At 43.1% G+C, this 26,393-nt stretch overlaps 1 protein-coding gene across 2 annotated transcripts in view; it reads right to left on the reverse strand.

Annotated features, from left to right (window-relative positions):
- Positions 1 to 26,393, reverse strand: part of LOC119651134 (nitric oxide synthase) — a 359,499-nt gene that overhangs the window by 85,286 nt on the left and 247,820 nt on the right. For both annotated transcript variants that reach the window (XM_038054529.1, XM_038054528.1), the window contains exons 12-13: positions 7,238 to 7,342; positions 6,893 to 6,963 (exon numbers count right to left, since the gene is read on the reverse strand). In XM_038054529.1, the coding sequence (XP_037910457.1) occupies positions 6,893 to 6,963; positions 7,238 to 7,342 (176 nt within the window). The remainder of the gene's footprint in view (positions 1 to 6,892; positions 6,964 to 7,237; positions 7,343 to 26,393) is intronic.

Consider the following 26,393-nt stretch of genomic DNA (forward strand, 5'->3'; position numbering starts at 1 on the left):
GTACAAATTAGGAAGTTGACCACTTTGCGAACACCAATAAAATTAGGAATTGTCTCCATAACTGCTTAACAAGAGAGGTTGACGTTGAGCTTGAAAGGGATGACCATCTAATGATCGCTTGCGTTTGCCTCCATGTTGCATATGCCACTTCTCACAGTCTTGGAGAACTGCAACCCGCGAAGTTGAACATCGATCGCTTGTACGATTTAGGTGTCCTTCGCAGTGGAAGAACTATCTTGCTAATGGAAATACAGATGGTTTCAGTAACTTTTCTGGGAATATCGAGCAGCATTGAGCACATATCAAAAACATTCTTTCATCGGATGCTACCCAGATCGTCGGACACATTACGAAATGGTGTCACAATATCTGGCTATCTTCGGAGTTGGAGAAGAGACCGATGAAAGCAAAAGATTAAGTGTCACACTCGAGCTCGCGGGAATTCATAATGACGAACAACTGAAAACGTGGGAAGGAGCACTTTACCACGGCTCTTAGCCATCACACCCGGTAGAGTGCCGCCTCTTTTGAGTGTGGTTAATATTACAACATGCGGATAAGGGTAGCACCTCTATATCGGCCATCAATGCACTTAAAGGAAGTCAAGTTGCAAAATTTGACGGTCTCTCCGCACAGCTACTTATCGCTGCTTCTACACCTTCCGCAGATTCACTGAATCCGCCCATAAAAAAATCCTGGGAATCTGAAACCTTTCCCATAGATATTAAGAAGGGAACACCCATCTTGAGAGTGACAATTGTAAAGGTATCTGCTTATTCCCCGCATAAGGTATTCCTGAAATGGATCAAAGAATATCTTGAAAGCTTGACCGATAGCTTCCGCTTTAAAGCAACCTGCAATGACCATATCAACACCCAGCGGATCTCGGTTTCACCTGTTCTTTATCGATTTCGAGAAGGTTTTCGGCAGCATGAACAAAGAGTGCCTTACACAAGAAGGACATTCTAGAGAAACTAACATGTAGATATCATGACATGGTGTCGTAAAAGGCACGGAGGTAAACTCTCATTTCGGAGAGGACTTCGCATGAACGCATAAGGTGTGGGAGCCATGCATCTTCTAGCTTGCACGGCTGGGTTCGCTTCAAACATTTCTCCAGAAGTCTGCTGCCCGCTCTGGATCAAGGTCACTTTCGCGATCTGAGTTTGTGAGATTTTTACAAAATCTGTTTTGGTTTTAGAAGAACAAAGTTTTGTCTGTCCTTCGCTGAAAGCTGTTTGGATACCTCCGGATGCAACTGGAGCATACTGGAAGTTCAGCATCTCATAGATTTCTGTGCTTGGCATATTACCCCTCGTCAACTTCTCGATTTTTTTGAGTCGCAATTTCCAGAACGGTAAAGTTCTCCTATGTATACTTCTGTCACTCGCCCCAATATGTTCGTTGTGGAGTTTCTGTCGCCGTTATCCCGCTAGCTAAACGATCGGCCAAAATTCTGTCGACGGCAGTGAGGATAGTATTAGTGGCTGAAGTTAAGTTTAGTTTTGGGGTATTTGGGCTAACGGCTTGGAGATTCTAAGCATATTTTATGAATACGACGTGGAACAAGGGCAAAATCTCATCATAAAGTAGGTCAATATCCCCAATTACTAAGCTTCTGCTGATTACTGGGTTCAATGGATGCCTTACAGGTGTAGTATACGAATCGTTCCTTTGGTCAGTCTGGTTTGTTGACGACTCCACACCGAGCACAAGTGAAACTTGCTTCAAAGTTTGTTGTCTAATTGCAGGGACAACTCGATTATTTTTCACAATCAAATGAAATTGATTGACAACTTCCTATTCCGGAACATGACTTAATTCCAAAAAGCGGGTTATGAACACGTCATGGAGTCGATATATATACCCTGTTGGATTCCGCTCGAAATATGTGATACGATAATATGTACGGGCGATAAATTCGTGTAGTTGATACGTCCAAATCAGCGGCACAACTGCAAACGTCCAAGACTAAACTATGAGTATTTTGGGTACTGTCTTCTTGTCTCTAGGGTCCCATTAAAAGAATTTAAAGGTTTTCAAACATTTTTTTCCACGAATATTGAGGAAGCTGTCAACCTTGAAACAAAGAACCATGGTTACCTCCAAAGGTAGGGAGCATATTTGGAACGGAGCCCCTACAATGTAGTGGAGCGCCATCGTAATTCGTCTGGTAGGAGCACCGATTCCTTCACTCGAATTCGAATTTTTTAACGAGGTTTACTTCCCAAAAAAGGGAAGAACAGGTAACGGAAACAGACAGGACGGGAAACTTCTGCTTGTTCGCTGCTCCTTATTCACACTTATGTACACGCGATATTCTTAGTTGACCCGGTGGGCCATGTCATTATCCGTAACACATGAAAAGCGCCTGGTCGCACGCAACTCTGTGTTTACAACTTATATTGAGGTTAACCCACCCCCCGCCCATTAAATATCATCAACTTAACATTAGAGTTCTGTGAATTCGAGCTTAAGAATACATTCAAAGTCTCCCCTGGCTGTCGTAAGGGATGACTAGAAGGGGTAGAAATTTGTGGGTTAGCAACCTGCAAATTTTAGGATAGGGACTGACCCCACGGAGAACATCTTTGGATATCAAGAACGTACTAAGACCCGCTTCTGGAGAATGCTTACTTTCTCAAACTCGGGAATTTCAACTAGATAAACTAAACTACCGGCTTGACCTGGGAGCCGGTTTTTGACAGACTTTTTAGTGCAAATTCCGGTTGAGGTTAAGGAGCATCACAATTATGGATAAGGATACGAGCAATTGCACGCAGTTCAGGGGAGGTTTCCTAAAGGTGACATTGTGATCATGATGGTTGATTTGAATGCCAAGGTGAACTCTGACAATACCTCACTCGAACATGTGGTGGAGAAACACGGACTTGGCGGCTGTAATGATATTTGTAGAAGGTTTGTGGAATTCTACAAATACATAGAATATTACAGCTGACTGCATGGGACATTCCCCCACAGGGGACCATGCCGCAAGGCTCGGCATACTCTACAATTCATATTGCCGAAGCTGCGGAGTCAATTCTCGGTTCCACCATGGACTGTTTTACGACGTTGGCCTCGGGAAAGCCTCTTCGAAGCACTCTAAAGGTGTGCAATTCAGAGCTTCTAATTAATCTTCTATCGCCAAAGGAGTCCTTAGTAGCCTAGGGAGCAAAACTTTGTCGCCAAGAAGTTCATTAAACTTCCGTCATTATGTGTGTTCATTGAACAGTCCGTCTTCTAGGATTCCATCTTTGTATTACAGGCTTTCCACCTGCAATAAGGGGGAAACCCTCAGGCACTTCCTCTGCGATTGCCCAGCTCTAGCTAGAGTCAGGCTACAGACAGATTTCTAGCTGCAGGATGGGAGAGCTACTTTCTTTCGTGGATGCTACGGGCTGGCTCGAAAGATCTGACCCGGCTGGACTCTGCCTTCCTGCTCTCACAACAGCAGCCACGGTCTTAGGAGCTTTTGTGGCATCAAAACGATGCACCACAGCGCTAATTGGGCTCCTCGGATTTCTGAAACTTCCCTTGCCTTGTCTTTGGTAGCCCATTGTTCGAGCACAGAGTCTTCCCTAAGGTCAATTGGGTTTCAACTGACCGACACCCAATGAGCAATTAAATTGACTACTTTGCGGTGAACAGTAGATTGAGGAGTAATCTTTTGGGTGTACACAACAAGAGAGGCGCTGGCATCGGTCACGATAGGCATCCCCATCTAATGGCCGATTGCCTTCGTTTGCGTGTTGCGTCCGTCACTCGCAGGTTTGGAGAGCTACGAGGCCTCAACTTTAAGATCGAGGTGGGGCTCGAAAGTGAGAAAGCAATCTTTCTGATCGGATCGCAAATACACTGAGTAACCCGCCGAAGAATACCGATGAGCATCGGGCCGCCATTAAAAATGTGCCTTTCTAAACTACGCAGGCCACGGCCCGAACAAGCATTATTCGATCTGACGGACTGTTGAGCTGTAGAAGTAGATCCATGAATGGAGTTGAAGGCTCTACTCATCGCTGTGAGTGATGGCGGGCGTGACGCACTCGAATTCCGATACCGAGCGAAAGCCCCAGAAGTTCAGCGTAGTGTACGCCGTGACAAAAGAGATCTTGCTAATGCACTGGCCAGGGAAGCGGAAGATTCCATAGAATTCAATGATTTCAGAACTGTGTACCTCATCACGAAAGAGCTTTCATGTGGTCACGAATCTTTCGATGGTCCTGAGAAGGACGTTAACGGTTGGACGAGCAACTAAAGAGTTAGAAAAAACACTTCACCACGGTTCTTAACCGTACCACATATAGTGAAGTTCCTCTTCTTGAGGATGAAATGGCCAGTCAAACGCAACGTGCGGCGATGGACTGCTCCGACAAGCAAAAAGGAAATCATCTCAGCCATCAATGGGAGTAAAGCCGATGGGCTTCATAGTCTCCCCGCAAAGTTATTTATCCCTGCACCTGCAGTCAAAATCTTCGGAACTGAGACCTTTCCCAAGAAGTCGAAGAAGGGGATGATTGTTAAGATTTCAAAGAAGAGCACCCGGTTTGAGTGTGACTATTGGGGGGGTATCTGCATGTTTGCTGCCGTCGCAAAAATAATCCTGGAACGCATAGAGGAACATCTCAAAGCTTGATCGACAGAGAGCAGGCTGATATCCGCTCTAGATCTTCCTGCATTGACCACATCAACACTCAATGGATAATTTTCGAACAGTGTGGAGTGTTTAGATTTTCGCTTCACTTGCTCTTCATTATTTGAGAATGCTCTATGCAGGAGGAGCATTCCGAAGAAACTAATAGCTATTATCAGAACGACATATGTTGGTTCAAAATGTCACGTGCTGCACGGAGGTAAAATCTCAAAAGATTTTGTGGTCCAAAGCGGAGTCCACCAAAGTTACATTTTGTCATCCATATTATATCTTTTTGTAATTAGAGATCTGTTTCATGCTGCTTTGTCCGGAGGACGCGGAGGAGTTCAATGGACCATCCATGGAGTTCAACATCGACTACGTTGATGACATCTGTTTGTTCGCCACACCAACAAAACCAAGGCTCTCATTCTGACGGCTCATTGTACGCTCCCGGTCTGCATTAATAGACAGAGCATAGAAAGGCGCTGATCAACTTGCATATCTAAGAAGCGTTGGTTCGGCCGACGCTGGCTCCAAACTGAATATTGCCCGACGCATTAAAAGCGCTAGATCCGCTTTCCTTACCTTGTCTAAAATCTGGAAATACAATTATTTTAACAACAACATCAAGTTGAGACTGTTGTGTGCTATATGCCATATACAGTAGTACATGCAAACTGACCCCAGTGTCTGGGGGCCAATCCATCGTCGATACCTGTCTGCGCCGAATCATGCGAATACGCTGACTTGATACTATTTCAAATGAAGAACTTGTTCGGCGCACAGAGCTGGAAATCGCACGCATTGTGAGCGGAAGGCCAAAGTGGCATCACATACGGGCGACAATTCTAATGCTGCCTACGCCATGTAGTAGAACCCAAGATGGCTGACGAGTGGGTTGCCCCAAAGCCGCAAGGTGCAAGCGTTTTGGGAAGTCCTGAGTGAGCTGAAGCACATTTCAGGTAATTGTAAACGATTGCGTCTAACACGTTATACTACACCAATGAGTAGATGACAACCATATAATTTTCCCCATGCTCGACAGAGTTCATTTAGCAAACTCGCATATAAATGAGTTTGGAAAAATAGTACCCAATTCAATTTTAAGCCACCCAAAGTTGCTCATATAAAAAAGCATGAACCTTGTATTGTCCGGGTTCCGGTTTTAAGTATAGCAGAAACCTAATATTATCTGTCATCCTTGGAAGAAAGTTAGCAAACGACACTACATTCCCTCTAATGGTGATACGTTCCCTTTGTATTCCTGTTATTTACACGAAAATTAAATTGAAGGTTTTGCTTGAACTGCCAATTTTACGCAAACCTACCTTTAACAAACATTGTTACGTCATAAATATAAACGTTAACTAAGAAAAGTGATGCTGGTCTATAAAAGAACTTTCTTTTCGTTTTCCAAGAATTACGTTTCGAAATTTTACGTCGCCATAAATTATTCCAATTTGAAATTAACATATCATTCAATGTGGAAACGAATCCTTTAAAAACTTCGAATTCCCATTTGAATTTTTTCGTTGAAATTCTCTTTACTTCCGTGCGAAATAACGAGAACAATAAAACCGGAACCCTAAGACATCATAATATTGTTATTGATTAAATCTGTGACAATTTTAAAAAATTCTGATTAACATTTTAAGGATCGCCGGAAAGGGTTTTATACCGTCATAAAGCGCCCGATTTTACTGGACCGTATAAATTTCCTTCAACTTTTGGACTGGGTCGGAGTTGGAAAATGCCTAAAACTTCAATTCCGTGAGGGTCTTGGCCTGGTTTTAATATTTGAACGAAAAGGGAATTGGAAATGATTTTTGTTGTTTATTCTTGGGAATTAGGAGGATATGGAATAAGACAGCATGAAGGATAGCAATTATTAACAAAAGACAATTTGCCTGCATTAATATTTAAATTTTTTGCGGGTTGCTTTCGACAGTGACGGAGTTTTAATAAAATCGCCTGAAGACAATGTCTAGGAAACGTTTTTAACGTTGCGAACCTTTTTCTTTGGAAATCAATGAAGTGAATGATTTGATGGATAAGCACTGGCTTAAAAACAAGTACCACTGGTCATGGACCATTTGGAACAAAACGAATCTTTACCCTTTCTATGAAGTTTATACACTAGATCTAAATATTTGATTTTTTTAAACTTTAGCTATAATTTTCTAACCCTAAACTTTACTACCAAATCATTTGTCGTTAATCCAGTAAAAGAGAATAAAGTTAATAATTAAAACTTACCTCGTATTGCCCCCATTAATATTCTCCCCACTCTCTTGTAGTCGTATGGCGTACAAGTCCTGTGCGAATACCTATCAAGCCAAATAAGGAAAAAGAAGAAAATCGAGAGGAGCTCGCATCAGTAACCATATCTGATTAGAGGGTAGCTCCTTCGCTACCCATTCATCCATTCATTCATCATTCAACTCCAGCCACTCAACTTTATTCTCGCAAACTTTCAAATCCGCAGATCATCAAATTTCTGTGAAAAACTTTCACATATTCGTTCTTTGACTAAGAATTGGGTTATAGATGGCGAAATGGGAAAGTTGAGTGCGAGGATGGCAGGCAGGAGTAGGAACTTACCTCTCCATTCTCCGGTGGATCTCCATTTCCAAAAGTCGATGCAACCACAAGGAGAAGTGCTTCGTGTTCAATCGATGAGATGTCATAATCCGACATACAGTATACCTGAAATAGTAGCAAATATTTGAGGTAAGCTGAGATGTTAAGGAGATGATGACTGGTGGATGTACTCGTAATGCTGTGAACGAAGAGTTGTCGCTGAATCAGAGGATATCGACTAAAATTGGGAATGTGAGGAGGTAAGCAGTTTTTTTCAGCGAGCTTGTGATATTATTCCTCTCCGTTGCTAGAGTTTGGGACTGAAAATCCTTTCGGAAGCGCCAAGAAATATTTTTATTGATCTTATCTTCAGAATGATGCAGACCTGCTTAGTATATACTATATATCGGAAGTTACCGAATCGAAACCCTTATCACCCCATCATAGACAGGCTGTGAATACATACGAGTAATTATCAAATTAGAAAAGTAAAAATTCTTTTAAATATTTCCGTATTTGTAGCTCAAAAGTGACTACACACTGATTGCGGATATGCGATACCATTCTACTGTCGCTTTACGACTTTTGATAGCGCAGCGCAGATTCTACACGTCTGACTAAGAATAATAGGATTCGCTTCAAATACTATTGCCTATACCAAAATACAACAGAACTTTGAGATCCAGAAACGAACTACAGAGAAGCCGTTCTATGACTTATAAAATGATGTCAGCTAGTTTATTTAGATGGATGGTGGGGAAGTTTTCATTTGAAGAATGAAGCATAAGTGAATAGTGCATCACTTAGGAAATCAGATTTTATACAGCTGAAAGTTGCCTTCGTATATTCGGGGCGAAAACCCGCTGGACCACATTGGTTTGCCGGCCGTGATGCAGTAGGAGAATGCTCCAAAGGCCTAATTAGACTCAAGTCTGCACGGGAACTCATTTCAAGTGGCAATAGGTCACCAAAACTTTACCAGGGGTATACTAGTACCATGGGAACCGGGATAGCCCCTGAATTCACATACTTCAGGACAATTCTTGCTGTATGTGCGTTCAGCACAGTTGTTGCAGTTGGACCTCTAATGGGAGGTTCATGGGGGTTGCGGTTACCTTCAAGCGAACAGAGACCTTGGGGCCTCGACGTGGTGTTGCGTTTCAACATGCGAGCCGTAGATTTAACTCTTGCATCCACGAATATGCCATGCGCTCGGTATAGACTGGTACCGTTATAGTTTACCCCAGCGGGGATCTGATTGGGGTCACAAAATCAATGCGTTGTTTCGGGAAGACCATGGGATTAAGCCCCCGAAACAGGCACCCACGTAAAACCCCAGAGACGTAACTTCCAGTGCAACTGAAGTTGAGGAAGCAATGAAACGAATGAAATCAGGGAAAACCTGACGGCATCGCATCTGAGCTCTGGAAAGCGAAGAGCTGGGACCCAACACTGTGGCTCAGTCAATTTTTTTATCGGGTTATTCGGGAAGGTAAAATACCACCTGACCGGCAAGAAAGTACCACAGTTCTAAAATGGGAAAAGAAAGGTAGTCCAGCAGAATGTTCAAATTACCGTCGGATCCGGTTACTTTCTCATAGCATGAAGATTTTTGAACACATTCTTCACAACCGGATTCACGAAATCGTTGAAATCACCATGAATCAAGCCGGATTTTTCAAGAACTGCAGAACCACTGACACCACACACGCTGTGCGGTTACTCATGGAGAAACACCGTAAGAAGTATCGCCCTATTTACATTGCTATTCTGGATCTGGAGAAAGCGTTTAACTGTGTGCCACACGAACCCATCTGGTGTGCACTACGACAACACTTAGTGCAAGCAGAACTCGTGCGCTCAGTGCAATTATTCTACCGCGATCCGGAAAGTAAAGTCCGAAGTGTGGCGAGTGTATCGAAACCGCTTCGTGTCTCTGTTAGTGTTCAGCAAGGAAGCGCTCTGTCACCATTCCTCTTTGTTATTGTTATGGACACCGTTACACGGGACATCTAACGTCCAGCGCCCTGTACACTACTTTATGCAGATTATGTTTTCCTAGCATCTAATAGCAAAAATGATCTCGAGCAACTTGTCAAAAAATGGAATGATCGCCTCATGCAACACGATCTCAGATTGAATCTGAATAAAACTTTTTTGACAACCGATCCCCATGAAGCAGACACAATCGCAGCCAGCGGCAGTGACCTCCCAGAACTGAGCACTTTAAATATGTCAGATCAACGCTATCAGCCAATGGAGAAATGCGTTATGGCGTTCCACAACTGGTGATCTTTGTGATCGACGTATCAACGAACGTGCCAGATTTAAAATTTACTGTAATGTCGTCTGTCCTGTCGCTCTTTATAGTTCGGAGTGTTGGCTCAATGGACAATGAATGGTATCTTGCGGTAATGGAGACTAAGATGCTCCGTTAGACTAATGGCGTGACACGTTTTAATCACATTCAAAATGAAAGAGAGCCTTGAAAATTACGCCTTCCAAGGAAAGGCGGTCAACGCAGGTGGCACCCAACCGTATAATCGTGGATGGGCAGGGGAAAAAATGAGAAATGGAAGACAAGCATCCAGGAAATCAGCAGGTTTTCAAAAAACAAAAAGGCGTATCACCCGCTCTGAAGAAGAAGCCTAAAATTTCGGTAGGTGGAAAGTACCTAAAACACTAGCGCCGCTAAAGTAGCCGATTTCTGATCAAAAGGTACACGACGGTTGGACTAAGGTTGGACCAAAAAGCGAAAAAAAAAGAAGGAGCGAATGAGGATCCACCCCGAGGCGATCATAATTTCAAGCACTGGTAGTATGTCTTACACAGGCATACTAAGAAGGGTGAAACCGTAATCTCAAAGGAATGGAGGGGAAATGTAATCAGGATCCGAAGGAACCAAAAGTGACATCCTATGTTCGAATTGAGAAGATCCAGAGAGAGTAACGCCGAAAGACTGGTTAGCACTGATGAAGAGAAGATGTGGTTCCCGAAATATCGGTTTTTGCAAGACTAATAAATAACACAAGAAAGTTTTGATTATTTCAAATAAAGCTGAAGGCTTCAAGTGTCTCTTATACGGGCATCTGGCGAGAGCATGCATAAGTGCGGTTGATCGGTTTGCATGCAAACGTTATGAGGAAAAGTGACATTACTCGGGAACGTAGCAAGAATCCCAAATCCGCGCTTTGCGATGAAAAGGTGAACCTAGCGAGTTCAAAAAGGCGGTAATGATCTAAAAAACTGAGGTTGGTCCAAATCAACCTCAATCACTGTAGGGCCGCTCAAGACCTGCCCTCACAGACCACCCACGAATCAAAGGTCCAAGTAGGTATAATAAGCGAACCCCATAGAAACTCAAATAATAATGTAAGGGTGGCCGATCCTACAAGTGCAGCGGCTTTGTGGGCAAAAATAGATGGCATATACGTCTATAGTTGTTATGCTCCTCCAAACCTAATAATAATCGTTGGCTCAACAATCCAATTGGATCGAGACCTTGAAGTGCGTTAGAGCACTTCATTCAAGACCGTAACGGTGCACTACAGGATTACAGGACCCCACAGGAGGCAATGTGGTCATCATTGCGCTCGCCCAAGATTATCACCCTGATTTCACATTCACAAATGTATCGACCGGTATCCGACGTCAAATCACGATACAAATTCCATTACCGCCAGTGAAATTTGAACTACGACCTCCAAGCTTAACCGTAACGAGATTCGAGGTTATATTGGACAGATTGGTCTTGGATGCAAAAGGACATCGATGGATTCACAGATTGATTCCCAGCGTGGATGCAGAGAATACATGGTAAGATAAACTATGATTTCACGCAATTTCTCTCGGGACACAGCGGATACCATAAATACCTCTAGACGTTTAAACTGGACAGCTTACCCAACTCTCCCAGCTATGGCCGAATTCCGGAGGACTCGGAGCATGTTTTCTTCTATTGTGCTAGATTCACACAGGAAGGGAAGAGTGTAGAGGAGACATTGGGATGACCAGTAGCACCGGTAAGTCTAATTGGGGAAATGCTTGTGTGCCAGGAGAACTGGAATACAGTTAACGACAAGGTAGGGCGGTTGGAGATTGAGAGGGGCAAAGCAGGCGGGAAAAGCGCGTTTGCAAATGCAATCGAAGAAGAAGAATCATGTCCACACGGCGACATAATACTTTGTACGGGTTTCGCAGGGAAGAGGACAGGAGTTAGGGAGTTGGTTTTAGTGGGTAAAAATCCAACACGCTGGAACAAGTGTCTTTGTAAACATTGACTAGCGATTTCAGCCACGAGAAGTGGAACTTGACCAGATGTTAAACGGTTCTTGAAGGATTGTTTTCTGGGGCAGCTTCCGCACTGCATTCGCATCTTCCATCTCTCTGCAGAGTGTAAAAGGGTAGTGCAGCTGGAGGGAGAGGAATACGGAAAGGAAAACGAAACACCAACATACCACTCATTAGCTAGCTATGGTTAAGTTTCTTGACAGTTGTAGTTACTACCCTGTCAGTTGCCGATTTACTGTGGATTAAAATACGCAAGATAAATTTACTCTTCTTGAGCCCATTTTCTCAAACTCCCACTTCATCAAGTAGTGACAATCGGCTTTACCGATTCATCCATCGTCAATCCGAAAATTTTAGTTTCATTCTTTTTTATCGTCGATCCGACTCTTTTTGCATCTTTTTGCAAATCTGCAACTGTGGATCTGTGAGAGAACAAACAGATGCCATTAGTAGTAGTAGTAATAGTCAAGGTGTTTGAGTAAAGATATCATGATCCATTAGAGTCCTCTACTTTCTGCGGACAAGGCACTGGTTTCAATGAAAAAATGCAACCCTGACAGATACTGCTTTGGACCTCAAAATCCTCATGTATTTTACTTCAATGCAGGACGGCATATGCCTGCAAAAGCCCTCTCTCTCCCTACCAAAAGCGCTTCCCCCTAACTCACTTTCTCAATCTTAATTCCCACCTCATGTGAGATTAAATTCAAATTCGCTCAGTTTGGACGTCGGTGGGAAGCCCAAGACAATCTCCTTAGATAGCCTGAAGCCTTTCTTCCAGGGGGCAGACGACACTGGAAGAGAGTGTGAACGCCACATACGTTTTCACGAACGCAATTCAGCCGCGGTCGATTAGCTGGCCGCAGGCTCTCACCTCCAAATCCCTCGGTTTCAGCTGGTGCAGAGTGTTGTGACGTGCATACTCGGTTTACGAATAGCATTGGCCATGACATCGAAAAATTGTTTCCCGATGTAAAAAAAAAATAAAGCATTAGTGAGTTACTGTTCGCCATCGCGGCCCTCTAGGCTCCCTTTCCCGATAGGAAAGGACAGGAAATGACAGTTGAAAGAGCTCCAGAAACAAAAAAAAATCTAAACAGTTGGTTAGTCCGTCGAGGTTTTTGAGGAGGAAACATTCCTCTCGGCTTTAGAAGGAGCCCATGGCCCAAAGGTAGCAGCAATCGCAAAGGTGAGAGAGCTGTCTCTACGCTTAAGGAAGTTATTTCAGGCTGCAATACCGCTACGGGGTCTCTACCACAACTGATAATCAAACTATTGGTCGATCCAGAAAATCTCATCAAATACTACTATCTAATAATGCTGACCAATCCTTCTAGTGTACTGTTACGGTCTAGAAATACAGTATTATAACACACTTCAAAACCAACGTCAAAATTTATATCAGCCTACACTTTTAGACAAAATTATGATGTAGGAGAAGGTTGCGTCGGTTGATCGAACTATCGGGCGAACTATCTAAATAATAATTTTTCGATCGCAACGGTAGTAAGCCTAGCTCTGTATGCGATGCCTGTTAGCAACTGCTGCGCAGTGGTGGCGCCAGGTGTAAGGAATGGTTTTAATTTGGGAAACATAGCTCGAATGGGGGTCGCTTGGACTTATGTCCCTTCTAAGTATCTTAGTAGCTCGGTTAATTAAAAGCTAAATTCCGAAAAAGGCTTTTCTCATATTGAAAGCGCCTTTAAGGTAGATCATATAAAATGGATCGGTCCGTATTTGCATTAGTTTTCCTGAAGACCTGACGGTGATTACAAGTCCACGACACTCCGATGACGTAAACGTATATGAAAGTTCAAAATTCTCCAGAATTCGAACTTGAAAAAAAACACGTATTCACGTATTGTTTCGAACATGATCACAGCCAGAAATCATTCACTCCGTAGGTCAGATGTTAATAAATGAGATAGTGACCCTATCTTAAGTAACCCTATGTAAGAAAAACATTCTAGTGATGGTGGTAGACCAGTTTTGCAAATCTGAAACATATCGCTAGCATGATGACATTACTACGAACCCCAAAAGGAGCAATTTAGGTTCAAAATAGGTGGTGGCCAGCGTCTATGACACGGTGCGAGAACAAACTAATGTTATTACCCTAGCGCTGAGAGAAAATTACGTCGTACAGCATGAATGACATCAACGATAACGAGAGAGAGAGGCTTTTTTCTGGACGCTCCCACATTTTACCTCGATGCACCAAGTGACATTTTACGTCTTTATATGCTCCACTGATAGCAGTTATTAGTTTGTAGGCATTACCCTCCTACGTAGAGCGTTCCAAATATGTTATACTTTAGATTCATGCTATGGGAAACTTTCCCGGAATCAATGAAGACCAGGTGAAGAGTGATACATACCCCGTACATTGTGTTGCAGTGACCCGAAGATCGTTAATGCGGTCGATGTGGGATGCAAAACGGAAACAAAGAGTTTTTCAATGTGTTCCAGAACGGGGAGTGCGAAAATCCCCCTTCCATTCTTGCACTCAAAGCGGCTGTCTTTATTCGAAATCTTGGTTATCTTTCTCTTCCCCTGTTCAATGGGTAAAATTTTAGAAACCCAGAATTTACGAATAAATGGATCCGAACATTTTACAAAGGCTTCATGGACTGAAGAGACTATATCCATAGGGAAACCATCAAGTATGACGGCTTTACTCCGCTTAGCCGCGTTAATAATAGTGATAATTTCGATGGTGTTTGAAGGAGTAGTTCGTATCTGCATAATATGGCGGCTTTCCTTTGAAGTGAGGTGGAATTTCACCGGATAGCATCCCATAGACATTTGGACTGGAATGCTCATTCTTCCTCTTCATTTGCTCGTTACCATGGAAGAGAGGTCGGCGAAAAACTTTCGTTCACTTTCAAGGTTTTTGTTGAGGCGGAATATGTTAGTAAAACTACTGTAATTCGCAGCAGTTTTTGCTTCTCTCACCAATGCAATGATATGGCGTATGCACCACCTTACTTCTGATATTGACACAATTACAGAGCTCCTCACCGTCGCGGATTCTTTATATTTATCAGTTTGCTCCCACGTTTCAGCAGTCAGCCACGTCTTGTGATGCCCTTCTGGGTTCTGCCCGACAATTTCAACCCCCGCTAGAAGTGAAGGCACTTTTGATGGCAGGTGACTGTTTGACGACACATAAGATTTTGGACTCCGACGTTTTGCTCCCCTACGAGCAAACTTAGTAAGGATACGCAAGTGAAGATAATGATGATGGTCCCTTTCGAGGGTGATGTCAACATTTATTTTGGTTTTGGCCGATCTGTCTATTTGTTTGTTTTCTGTTGATCAAAATTACGCAGATCTTGTCGTAGGCCTTTTGCTCGAAAAATCTACCGCTGATGATGAGGCGCAGAAATCTACAAATCACTTATCATTGTTTAAACAATTAACAAGGCCATGCCTCTCCCTCACATGCCCGAGTAAGTTGCACCTGCTTTCATTAGACTTCTCAGCGTACGCAAAGTGATGCACGAGGGAGAGGAATGCTTTACAGAGTCCCAACATTTCCCTTCACTTAGACCCAGAATAACCAATGTAGCGATGAGTAGGTGATGTATGTAATATTACAAAAATGATATTACCTTACATTACCATCGCTTAAGGGAACAAACACTACAACAGGCGCCTATAAAGTGTTGATACCGACTATCCGTTGCGAATCTGTTCTCTCGGCTGAGTTTTTCGATTTTGTGTTTGATAGACAAACTTTTAATTATGATAAGCACAGGCAACTTTTAAATGATGTAATGCTCGTACGCAAAAATCATGATTCCCTGTCCCTTGCATGTAAAAATACCATATTATACTATCTATCTGACATCGTTACGGGATCTTTTTTCTTCTCTCGTATGGAAGGTTGATTTATTATTTATAGGTAGGTAGGGTAGGTAGGGATTGGTACCCTTCTTTTTCTTCAGCCTTTGTCCCGTTCACAAGCGGGGTCGGCTCGTCGTGATCGGCTTCGCCATTTGGCTCTATCGAATGCCTGATCTGGGTGCAATCTCGAGGCTTTCAAATCCCCATCCAGCGTATCAAGCCACCGTTGCTTACGTCTGCCTTTTGGTCGTTTACCATCGACTTCGATGTTCAGACCAATCTTGGCAGGTGAATTCTCGTTTGCACGAATTGCGTGACCATACCATCGAAGACGCCTCTCTCGCAACTTTTCCAGGAACGGTGCAACCCCATAACGATCGTGGATATCCTCATTTCGGATGTGATCTAAATGTGTGACGCCACTAGTCCAACGTAGCATCTTCGTCTCCATTACCGCAAGACGCCGTTCATTGTCTTTTATGGTCGGCCAACACTCAGAACCATAGAGAGCGACTGGACGGACGACATTGCGGTAAATTTTAGATTTGAGACGTTCGTTGATACGTCGATCACAAAGGACACCAGTTGTGGAACGCCACTTCATCCAAGTTGCGTTAATGCGTGAAGCAATTTCATAACGCAGCTCTCCATTGGATGATAGCGTTGACCCAAGGTATTTAAATCGCTCAGTTCTGGGCAGATGTGTATGCCTGTTTTATGGGGATCGGTTGTCAAAAATTCAGTTTTGTTTAAATTCAATCTGAGACCGTGTTGCATGAGGCGATCATTCCATTTTTGAACAAGTTGCTCGAGATCATTTTTGCTATCAGGTAGGGATTGGTACTGTCGTATACATAATGTACATGAAGTATACGACAGTACCAATCCCTACCTACCTTATGTAAAAATGACAAAATATTGTAATAATAAGTAATCCTTGGTACAATTGGCTGCCAAGTGAATAGGGTAATGAAAGGGGATGTTTGTGATATTACTTTCGATATCAACATTGAGAAACGTGATTATATTCCATGAATCAGTTGCTATTATTGATAGTCACTGTCAACTGAATGCACCAAACCCTCTACAGGAATAATCCCCTCTGCGAATTAGGAATTAAAAATTGTTCACTTCTCAGTGTGGGTTAAATAACTTCTAGACTTTCATTAATTTCATTAAAAATCCAGATTTATCGTTTGGCTCTTTAAATCCGGCACAAATACGAGTTACAATAAAATATTGATTATCAGATGATACTATACTAAATCCAGTTACTATTACTGCTACTCTAATTTCGGATAAACTCTGAAAAAGGTCAAGTCATCAAAACAGTTCAAACCTAAATCACCTAGTAATGCCTTACACAAATAAGTTCATATTCAATTCGTATCTAGTAGATTCTCCGCAGTTAAGAAGTCCACAGATACTTCCCTGCTAATGGAGTTCAGCATCCCCAGAATCCTTCTATGTATGTAAGGCCTGTAGTTCAAAAGCATTGGGAGCATATGTTTGACCGGAAAATGTCTGTTCCCTCATAGGATAAGGGTTTTCTCAAACAACATACTCATCATCTTCTTCAACCCTTGGTCGGTAATGCATGTTGACCTGTGAGCGTCTATGATATGACCATCAGGCAAGGCACGTAGAGTTCATTAAGGTGGCTTTCATCCAGAGCACTTTTAGGCTCATCTGTTGATGTTGTTCTTGGAGAAAGGTTTTATTTCCGTATCCCCGATGAAATTCATACGGTAAATATTAGCACAACATGTACGTTATCAACTTCCAAATGTGTTCGTGTTATTATCTGATTAAATTATTTCAAACGGACGCTAAAGCTAGACGAGTTAGCTGTTCATCGCACAAGCGACATAATTACGTGGCTTCATTTTAGATGAGGGGTAGTTCTTTAATTTTCTTCAGTTGCTTCGTTCGATGAGTGTATACTCGAAAACATCATTTGCATCTAACAGATACTTGTCGGTTAAAGAGTCTCCAGAAGTCTTCTAATGAATGCTGCATTGGTGAAAGCGTTATGTGGCTTGCGAATTGTAGGCCTATCTACTGACTTGTTATGAAATTATTATGAAGCCACGATTTTCGCAGTGCATAAAATCAGGAAGGATCATTTACTTAGATTTTAGGTATCATGTGCACGTAAATATCGCGCAACCACATCATAGCATTCGAAATGTTGTAAATATTGTATTATATATGTATATACATTGTACTATCCAAAATATATTATAGTCATATGGGAGGAGTTGATAAACCTCCCATCAACCGGGTCCATTTGGGCGGTTACGGTGCAGGGCTTCGAAAACCCAATACCGGCGATTTCTAGGAGTGGGCTCCCGATCTCGACATCCAAGCAACACAACCGACGTCCACTAAAAACTCGAGGGGGGAGAAACTGGGAAAGAGGCTGCGTGAATGGTTGAACGAATCAAAAGGGCAGCAAACGCCGAAGGGAAAAAAGGTCTCAACTCCTAACGAAGTGGAACAGCTAAGAATGCAAGGCGAAGTAGCTGGTAAAATTTACGTAGCCGTAATTCCAGAACAAAGGACCTGCCAAGAAAGTTTGGAGAAAGGTGGCACCTCTAAAAAGTAGGAAGATACGACCGGAGAATATTATCATCTCCGAGATGAACGGTAAGATGTTGACATTCTCAGGTGAGTGAAGGCAGATCCAGAATTCACAAATGTATGTTGGAGGCCAAGAAATCCAAGAATATAACGCTAGATATAAATAAGGTCACTACCAAAATGGAGGCCGGACACCTTGAAAAAGGAGTTCGACCCTAATTGTCATTTTAGGGAGCAGGTGCAATTGAAACAATGGTTTATATGACTTGGTTTCGCTCACATCATGAAGGCATGCACCAGTTCAAATCACAAGACGAAGTAATGCAGCAGATGCAGAGCGGAGAGCCACATCAGCAAGGACTGTGGAGCAAATCCAAGTTCCCCTCTGTGCAAAGCAAAGGAGGGTGTAACAACCGGCACATTGCCAATGTTTGGACCTGAAACACTTCCAGAGGAAGGAACGTGGGATCCATGGTGGGCCATTTTACGTTAACTTGGCAAGTTAATGAGGACTATACTTACAGTGACCACCAGACAATATGCATGGAGATTAAGGGTGAATCGAGCTCCAAAAAAGGGTTTGGCGGTGAAAGCTTTCGAGGGGGTCACGTTCTCCGCGGCGTTTGAGCCTGATATATCCATAAATGGTACGACCATTGAAAAAGTCACCCAGACTACTAAATGAGTGACGAAAGTATCCGCTCCTACCATGCCCAGGGCAACTACTCCCCAGTACTGATGGAAGAACGAAATCGGAAGTTTGCGAATCGCTTGTTTCCCGGCAAGGAGGCTTTACCAGAGGACAACTGGGTGCCACTTAAAAGAGGCGTGCCGCAAAAGTAAAAGAAACTGCTTCAAACAGTTGTGCAAATATTCAGATTTACACAGTACGGTTTACAGAATAGTAATAAAAAGGCTGCGTCCATGTTATCTGAAAAAAATTGTTACTACTCTGTTTCCCCATCAACAAAACAACTGTGGGAAATATGTGGTAAGATCGGTGACTGTAAGGCTGGCACTAAAGACTAGACGACCCGACATTCTCGCCAACACCTACGAGGCGTGCCTGAAACAAGGAATATTCCCTGCCCAGTCGAAAAAGCAAAAGTTAGTGCTTTCTAAAGCCATTAAGCCACCTGGAGATCGTCCGATCTGCCTGCTGAACACAATGGGGAAAATCATAGAAAGAGTTATCTTCAACAGATCGTTAGCCACCATCGAAAACGGCAATGACATGCCACAGCACCATTATTGCGCAATGCGCCCACTTTACAATGGATGCAATAATGCATGGTAGTGAGCTTGACAAAAGACACACGAAATTGTGATGGCCGGATGTCAAAAACGCTTCAACTCCACTAATTGCGGCCGACTTGTAGGCGCATTGGCTGACATTTAAGTGTTTTTTGATGTTTGTCGAGTTTAGTCAAGAATTATCTCTCAGAAATAGCTCTTTGGTACAAGATGGATGAGGATCCCAAAGAGTACATCATCACAGCGGGGCTCCCACAGGGATCGATACTGGACTCTTGCTGTGGAACGTTATGTATAATTCACTGCTTATGTTTCCCGCCCCAAAGGAGGCTACGAATAAAGGCATCACCCATAATTCGACTGCACCCAGAGGGTGTCAACGTTTACGCGACGGATACACTGAAAGTGGTAAAGTTCTGATTGACCGAGTTGAGAATGGGAAAGTAGAAGCGGTCTTAACAACGAACCGTACAATGAAAAACAGCTATCAAGTGCTTGGAGGTGATAATTGACGCCATACTGAGCTTAAGGGAGCCCCTAGAGGATGCATATTTAAAGGCAGTAGTTGCTGCTGGGCGGCCCTTACAAGAATGCTGCTGTATGTTGGAAACACCGGAAAAGATTGCTTTTAGCCTTATTGATACGATCCATTCTGCTTTATATGTCGCTTGTGTTGGCGGAGGTGCTTGCAAACTTTCAGGCTCAGAGGGTTTGCAGCGCATTTGTACCATGTAAGACATTTTAAAGGACATGCAGAACGCAAAAATGCGGCAAAATTAGAGTCACATGAGGGGACACGGTGGTTGCTATAGGATGCATCTGCACTGCTTTGGGCTGGATGATTCATTGTCCGTAGTCCGTGGAACACCAAAGGATCCAAACCATGTAATATTTCACATTCAAGGTTCGCGGTGAAAAGAAGGCACCGAAATTAAGCGCTGGGGAGGAGCGCAAGAACGGAGAGTATAGTGGCGGAATGAGGTCAAGGGGAAATCGTCTTACAGTTTCTTCCGCAGTTGTAAAAATTCATCTGAGCTGATAAAGGAAGTAAGGATGATGAAACCCCAAAGGACGCGAAGCATGAGTGCATAACGGGAAATCCACCTCAAAAAGTAATGCGTGAATGGTGGTCCCGCGAAGCTGGGAGCGGGGTTGTTTAAAGTGGTTGCGAATTCCACACGAAAAAGCGAGCTCTTCGATGGTTCCATGAGAAAAATCGATCGTAGGGTTCTCATCTACAATAACGAGTAGTTGTGAGAAGAGCTTGGGATTGCTTTTCAAAGTCGTATAAAATGCGGTGAAGTTTCACCTATATGTAAATCCTCCGAAGGTGACACCGAATTTAATATCGCACGATGCACGAGCGGTGTTAAATTTGATTTCGCAGTTTTTCCCATTATCTGGAAATGCAGTTATTTCAATATCAACATCTAACTGAGGTTGTTCCGCACGAATGTTCTCCATTTGCGCCCATAAGATAGGTGCACATGGAAAATGACACTTGCGGAGGAGAAAACCGAAGCGGTCCTCACCACCAATCGCCGCGAGAGAAATTACGCGCACCTTAGGAATAAGTGTCAAATCGTCACCGCTTGCAATAAAGTGTTCGCCGCTGGTAACGTGGGAAGGGCATATACCTGTGGCGGTGAGTCCTTTGCAGCTGCAGTTTGGAGGACCTAACTGCATGTTTTATCTAATATACGTAAACTAAATGGAGTGCGGTCTAAAGAACAGCAGGCTGAATGATGTGTTCCATCTTCAGGATCGCCTCAGATGATGTAGCATTCGTCTGAATGTCGAAAAGGGCGGGGGAAGAGGAAGGGAGATGGCAGCAGCGTTGGGAATGCTCCGGTAATGGTCGATGAACATACAGGCCTATCATCCAGGAGTAGTTGGAAAGACAGCATGGGGAGATTAATCATAATCTCACCCAGGTTTTCACGGGGCAGAGACAATGTCTCCAGCACCTTTAAATTTAAATTGGATAATCTGTTTCAACGATTTTCCAAACTGCAATGGAATCCTCGGGGATCCAGAGCAGAGGATTGGATAGGGTTATAGCGGGAAGAAAGAAAGTGTAGCTAGATTTTGGGGCCAGTGCGTCAGTCTCCCTAGCCAGCGATGTTGTTGCGTTGTTCAATTGGTCAAATTTCAACAGATTCACACCAATCACCCTGATATGGTAACTGAAATATGATCGTCATTTTTCTGAGAGGTCGGGCAACTTCAGTAATCGTTCCGAAGTTATCTGTTAGGCCGATCCAAAAAGTGCGGTTGGTGAAGATTTGTCCATCATTCTTCTTTTTGGTGGTTACAGCAAAGTATGCTTTTTCAAAAGCAGATCTGGAGTTAGGTATGTGATCACTAGGCGTCAGAGCTACCTGAGTGAATAGTGAGTTCTTGATGACCGCTTAATCGTATGATTTGTCACTTTCCGACGCGCCAAGGGTATTTCTGTTTCACCTTCATATGAATGGGGATAGATTTAGGATAAGTTTCGATGCCGTAGAAAGGAAAGCTTCCGCCGTTCTAGTAATAAATAGGCGACCTAGCCTCTGGCTCTATGCTAATAGCCTCCTATTATTACCAAAGCTCAGCTTTAACCGAGTAGCAAGTGAACCTGTTGATGGTGATGTGATGAAAGCCCCAGAACCTATGACAGCGCTACAGCACCAACTAAATTTGTAGCATTTCTGATTTTGCGGATTTTCTGGATAGAATGGTTACAGGAAAGCTTCCGCCGTTCTAGTAATAAATAGGCGACCTAGCCTCTGGCTCTATGCTAATAGCCTCCTATTATTACCAAAGCTCAGCTTTAACCGAGTAGCAAGTGAACCTGTTGATGGTGATGTGATGAAAGCCCCAGAACCTATGACAGCGCTACAGCACCAACTAAATTTGTAGCATTTCTGATTTTGCGGATTTTCTGGATAGAATGGTTCCACATTGGTTTGGAGCTAGGAGTCGAGGTGCACTCCGAAATACTTCAAAATTTGTAGTTGATAATGTGGGTAGCGTGCAATCATGCACAGTTTTTCAATTAGGGACAACCTTAATATATTTGAATGCATATAACGATATTTCAGGCGTCAGTTGTTCCATTTCTTAGTGCTTATGATCTAAATTGAAAAAGTCTTAGCTTCTATTTTTATTTGACAAATTATTCAGATACTTAAATAGCCAAGTAATTAGCTACCCATTCAAGTATCGGGGATTTTTTATTAATTGCATCGTAATTAACTATTTTCAAATTAGGCTGAAGAGCCACGATAAAGCGGTCCCAAGGTCTGTCCATCCTTTATCCCTCACTTTCCAGGATGTCTAATGTCAGTGTTCTTTGTGCCCTGTGTAGCATCTCGTAGTTCTCCGTAGTGATGTTGTGGTTGTTGTTTACCATTTGCTTGTAACCTCACTCTTTTCCCTCTATAGAAGGCAATCTGTTAGGGAACCCATTTTTGCCTACTGCGGGTATCATGCGTGGGGATCATGAAGTTGAAGGGGCTCATTTTTTGACTCTATGAATAGAGTTGGAGGTTATTGAGATGGTTGATCGGGTATGGGTGATTTTTCTGTGGATGCCTAACTCCACTTTTCCACCCTTGTTCATTATTTTGGCGTTCAAGAATGGAAGGCTGCGCTCCATTTCCGTCTCCATTCTGAAGGCAATTTTTTCGTGGATATTGTTGGGAGTTTCGAAAATGGAGGTTACGTCTTGCTTCTTGACCACGGCAATGATATGATTATCACCATTACCATATACCTAATCCAAAACGGAGGGATTATTCTCACGCTCTCGGCTCTCCCATTTTCTCTTACATTTTTTTTCATGAAAATTTCGCTAAGTAGGAAGGAAAGGGTGTTGCCCATTGCAACTCCTGATGCTGTCTTGTAGAACCCACCCGTAAAAATGAAAACATATTCGCTCATACATAGACAGACCAATCAAGGAACCTTTTGCTTCCACTCATATGAATTTTTTTTCGTCAGGAATTCCTCTTCCAAGTAACGCAACCTCTCTTTTACATGGAAGCTGGGGAACAGAGCTTGCTAACCTAGAAGAATACTAGCATTTCGTCGTTTGTTATTTTCTTGTAAAATCCGTGGATCGGTTCAACGAGATCTTCGCCAATACCAGCCATTTGGATGGTTTCTGAATTGGCGAGTTTATTGCGACGATTGTCTCTCTAATTCAATTTCCAGGTTTATGGATTTAAGACAACATCTGATCCTTGTTAGGATTGGTTTGGACATTCGTACCGTTTAAAAGTTTCGAATGACAACTGCGAACTCGGTTATTGTTCTTTTTTTCAGCCGCTTTATCGATTCTGATAGGAGGTGTTTCCTATTTTTACCCACACATTTCTAATAACACTAAAGTCAATTAGGTGGATAATTTTTGGCCGATAATAACTGGACTGTCTACTCTGGTCTCTTGAGTTACCGCGTTCGACAGCTCTCTTTATTTCGACATAATTAGTCAAGATCCCTAATGCGCGTTTTTAGCATTAAGTCCTCGTGGCAAAAACGACTTAAAGTTTAGAGCACAGTAAATCTCACTAGCCCACTCCAAGTCGATTGACGGTAGTCCTTGCAGTACTTTTTTAGAAGAAAATGCTTAATGCTGGTTTGGTAAGTAATCCACTACTGCAATAAGATTTTTCGTCCAGATGCTTATTATAATGAAAGCAATACCTATAATTTTCGAAAATATTTTTATGAGTGTGATGAGTTTCAGATGTGAGCATTATGTCGATTTTTTTGTCAAACAAAAAGTGTTATATTGGTAGTTTGTACTATAAGCTGGTTTATTTCTTCCTGATATGGATCTACCTTTTATCGTTTGTTGGTTCAAGGATAGTATATGTGCCAGGGCGAAACGTGGATTGGTACCCACGATGGAGCACAAAAACCTGGGAAACGTCTCCAGAACCAACACCAACAGCTCTACTACCAAACTCTATCTTCACGTGGTGACCGCTGGGAGCTCTTTCTTAACGAAAAGCTGCAGACCGAGATCGATCAAGGCGAGTCTCCCGCGCCTAAAAACGAGACAAATTGTACCATCTGGTTCTCCAGGTTGGGGGCATTAATGTTCACCCCCCTACAGAGGAGAAGGATATATTCTACGAGGCGAGGAAGGATACAGAACGAACCCCCGAAGCCTGCCCCGGATATGGTATCAAGATCATACTTGTGGATTTTAACAGCCAAGTAGGGAGTCCGTATTCAGGCGATACGTTGGCTCCCATAGCTTACATCAAAATAGAAATGATAGCGGACTGCGGATTATTCAATTAGCAGTGTCAGAGGAAATGGTTTTTGGAACTAACTAGTTTACGCGGAAAACGGTCCACAAGCATAAGTGGGCCTATCCAGACGGGACGACTTTCAACCAAATTGATCATGTGATCAAACAAACTTTGCCGCAGCCGCAAAAAGAGGCAGAACGGCTGGTTTGACGATGAATGTAAGCAAGCAACGGAACGGAAGAATACTGCAGACCGAGTAATATTGCATTCCCAAAGGACGCGGGCACGCGCGGAGACTTATCAAGAACTCCGGCGAGCGCAGAAACGACTTCAGAGACGGAAAAAGGAAACCTGGGAGAACCAATAGGTCTGTGAACTCAAAAACTACAGGGAGCAACCGCACCAGGCGCGGAAGTTTTATCAACAAGTGAGCAGGATGAAGCCTTACACACCTCGATGTTCATCCTGAGAGACAAAGAGGGAAATCTGATTTCCGACAGAATGGGCATGTTGGAGCGATGGGTTGAGTACTTTGATGAACTACTGAACAAACACAACATTGGCGAGTTGAAGACGATGAACAAATACTGCCACCACCAAGTATAGAAAAAAATGTCTGTGCAATTCATCGGCTTGAAAATCATAAGTCGCCAGGAGCCGATGGAATTACAGCCGAACTGGTTAGATATGGAGGCGACCAATTACACCAAGTGGTTCATCAACTTGTGCACAAGGTGTGGGACAGCGAATCAATGCCTGACGACTGGTAAAGTGGCAATATCTGTATCATATAAAAAAAGGGAGATATCACGCAGAACAGCAATTATAGAGGTATCACGTTGTGGAGTACCATCTATAAGGTATTCTCCGCTATCTTGCTAAACCGGATAGCACCATACGCCCAGAACATCATTGGCCCATACCAAAGAGGCTTCACTCCACGACCATGAGAGAATTCGGTATCCCGACAAAATTGACAAGACTGACTAAGCTAACCCTGACCAAAGTGGGAGGCCAGATAAAAGCAACAAGATCACCCTCAAGACCATTCGACATCATCAAAGTGATCCGTAAGTCCACCCAACTACTGGCCTATGCTGACGATGCCGACATCATTGGAAGAACAAACCGAGACATACAAACTGCCTTCATCCAGATCGAGCAGGCGACTTTCGGCGCGAGATCTTGGGCTGCACATCAATGAAGGCAAGGCAAAGTAAATGGTGGCAACTTCAGCATCAAAAACCAATCAACCAATAACATCGAATCGCATTGGTCAAACAAGAAAAATAAAGATAGGAGGCTACAGGTTTGAGACCGTTGATAATTTCTCCTACCTAGGGTCGAAAATCACAACCGATAACAACAACGGTGATGGAATCCGCATACGGTTGTTCACAGCCAACAAAGCCTATTTCAACTTACAAAAACTTTTCCACTCGAAACGTCTCACCATATGGTCAAAACTCTTACTGAACAAGACAATGGTTTTGCCAGTTCTCATGTATTCGGTCGAGAGAAGAATCTTCCGAAGAATTTTGGCCCCTACATGAGAATGGACGATTACGTAGCCTACATAACGGTTGTGGATAAAATCAGCCTGAATAGATTACGGTGAGCGGGTCATTTAATCCGTATGGATAAGAATGATCTAGCCCGGAAAGTCTATAAGGGCAATATTTATGGTAGAAAAAGAAGACGAGGCAGACGCTTCCTAAGATGGAGCGATGGCGTAGGTCAACACCTCAGACAGCTTTTAGGGATATCTAATTGGTGGACCTCGACGCAAAACCGGGATGTTTGGAGTTCCTTGTTAAGGCAGACCTAGACCGTTGCGCCGTTGATGATGATAGGGATCCTCGAGATCTTGGTTTGATTTTTCATTATTTCTTGCGTCATGTTCTGCATTGAATCAGTAAAATAATTCATAGAGCCGACCGGAGTTACATGCA

Source organism: Hermetia illucens, chromosome 3 (assembly GCF_905115235.1).
Source record: "Hermetia illucens chromosome 3, iHerIll2.2.curated.20191125, whole genome shotgun sequence".
Taxonomy (NCBI): Eukaryota; Metazoa; Arthropoda; class Insecta; order Diptera; family Stratiomyidae; genus Hermetia; species Hermetia illucens.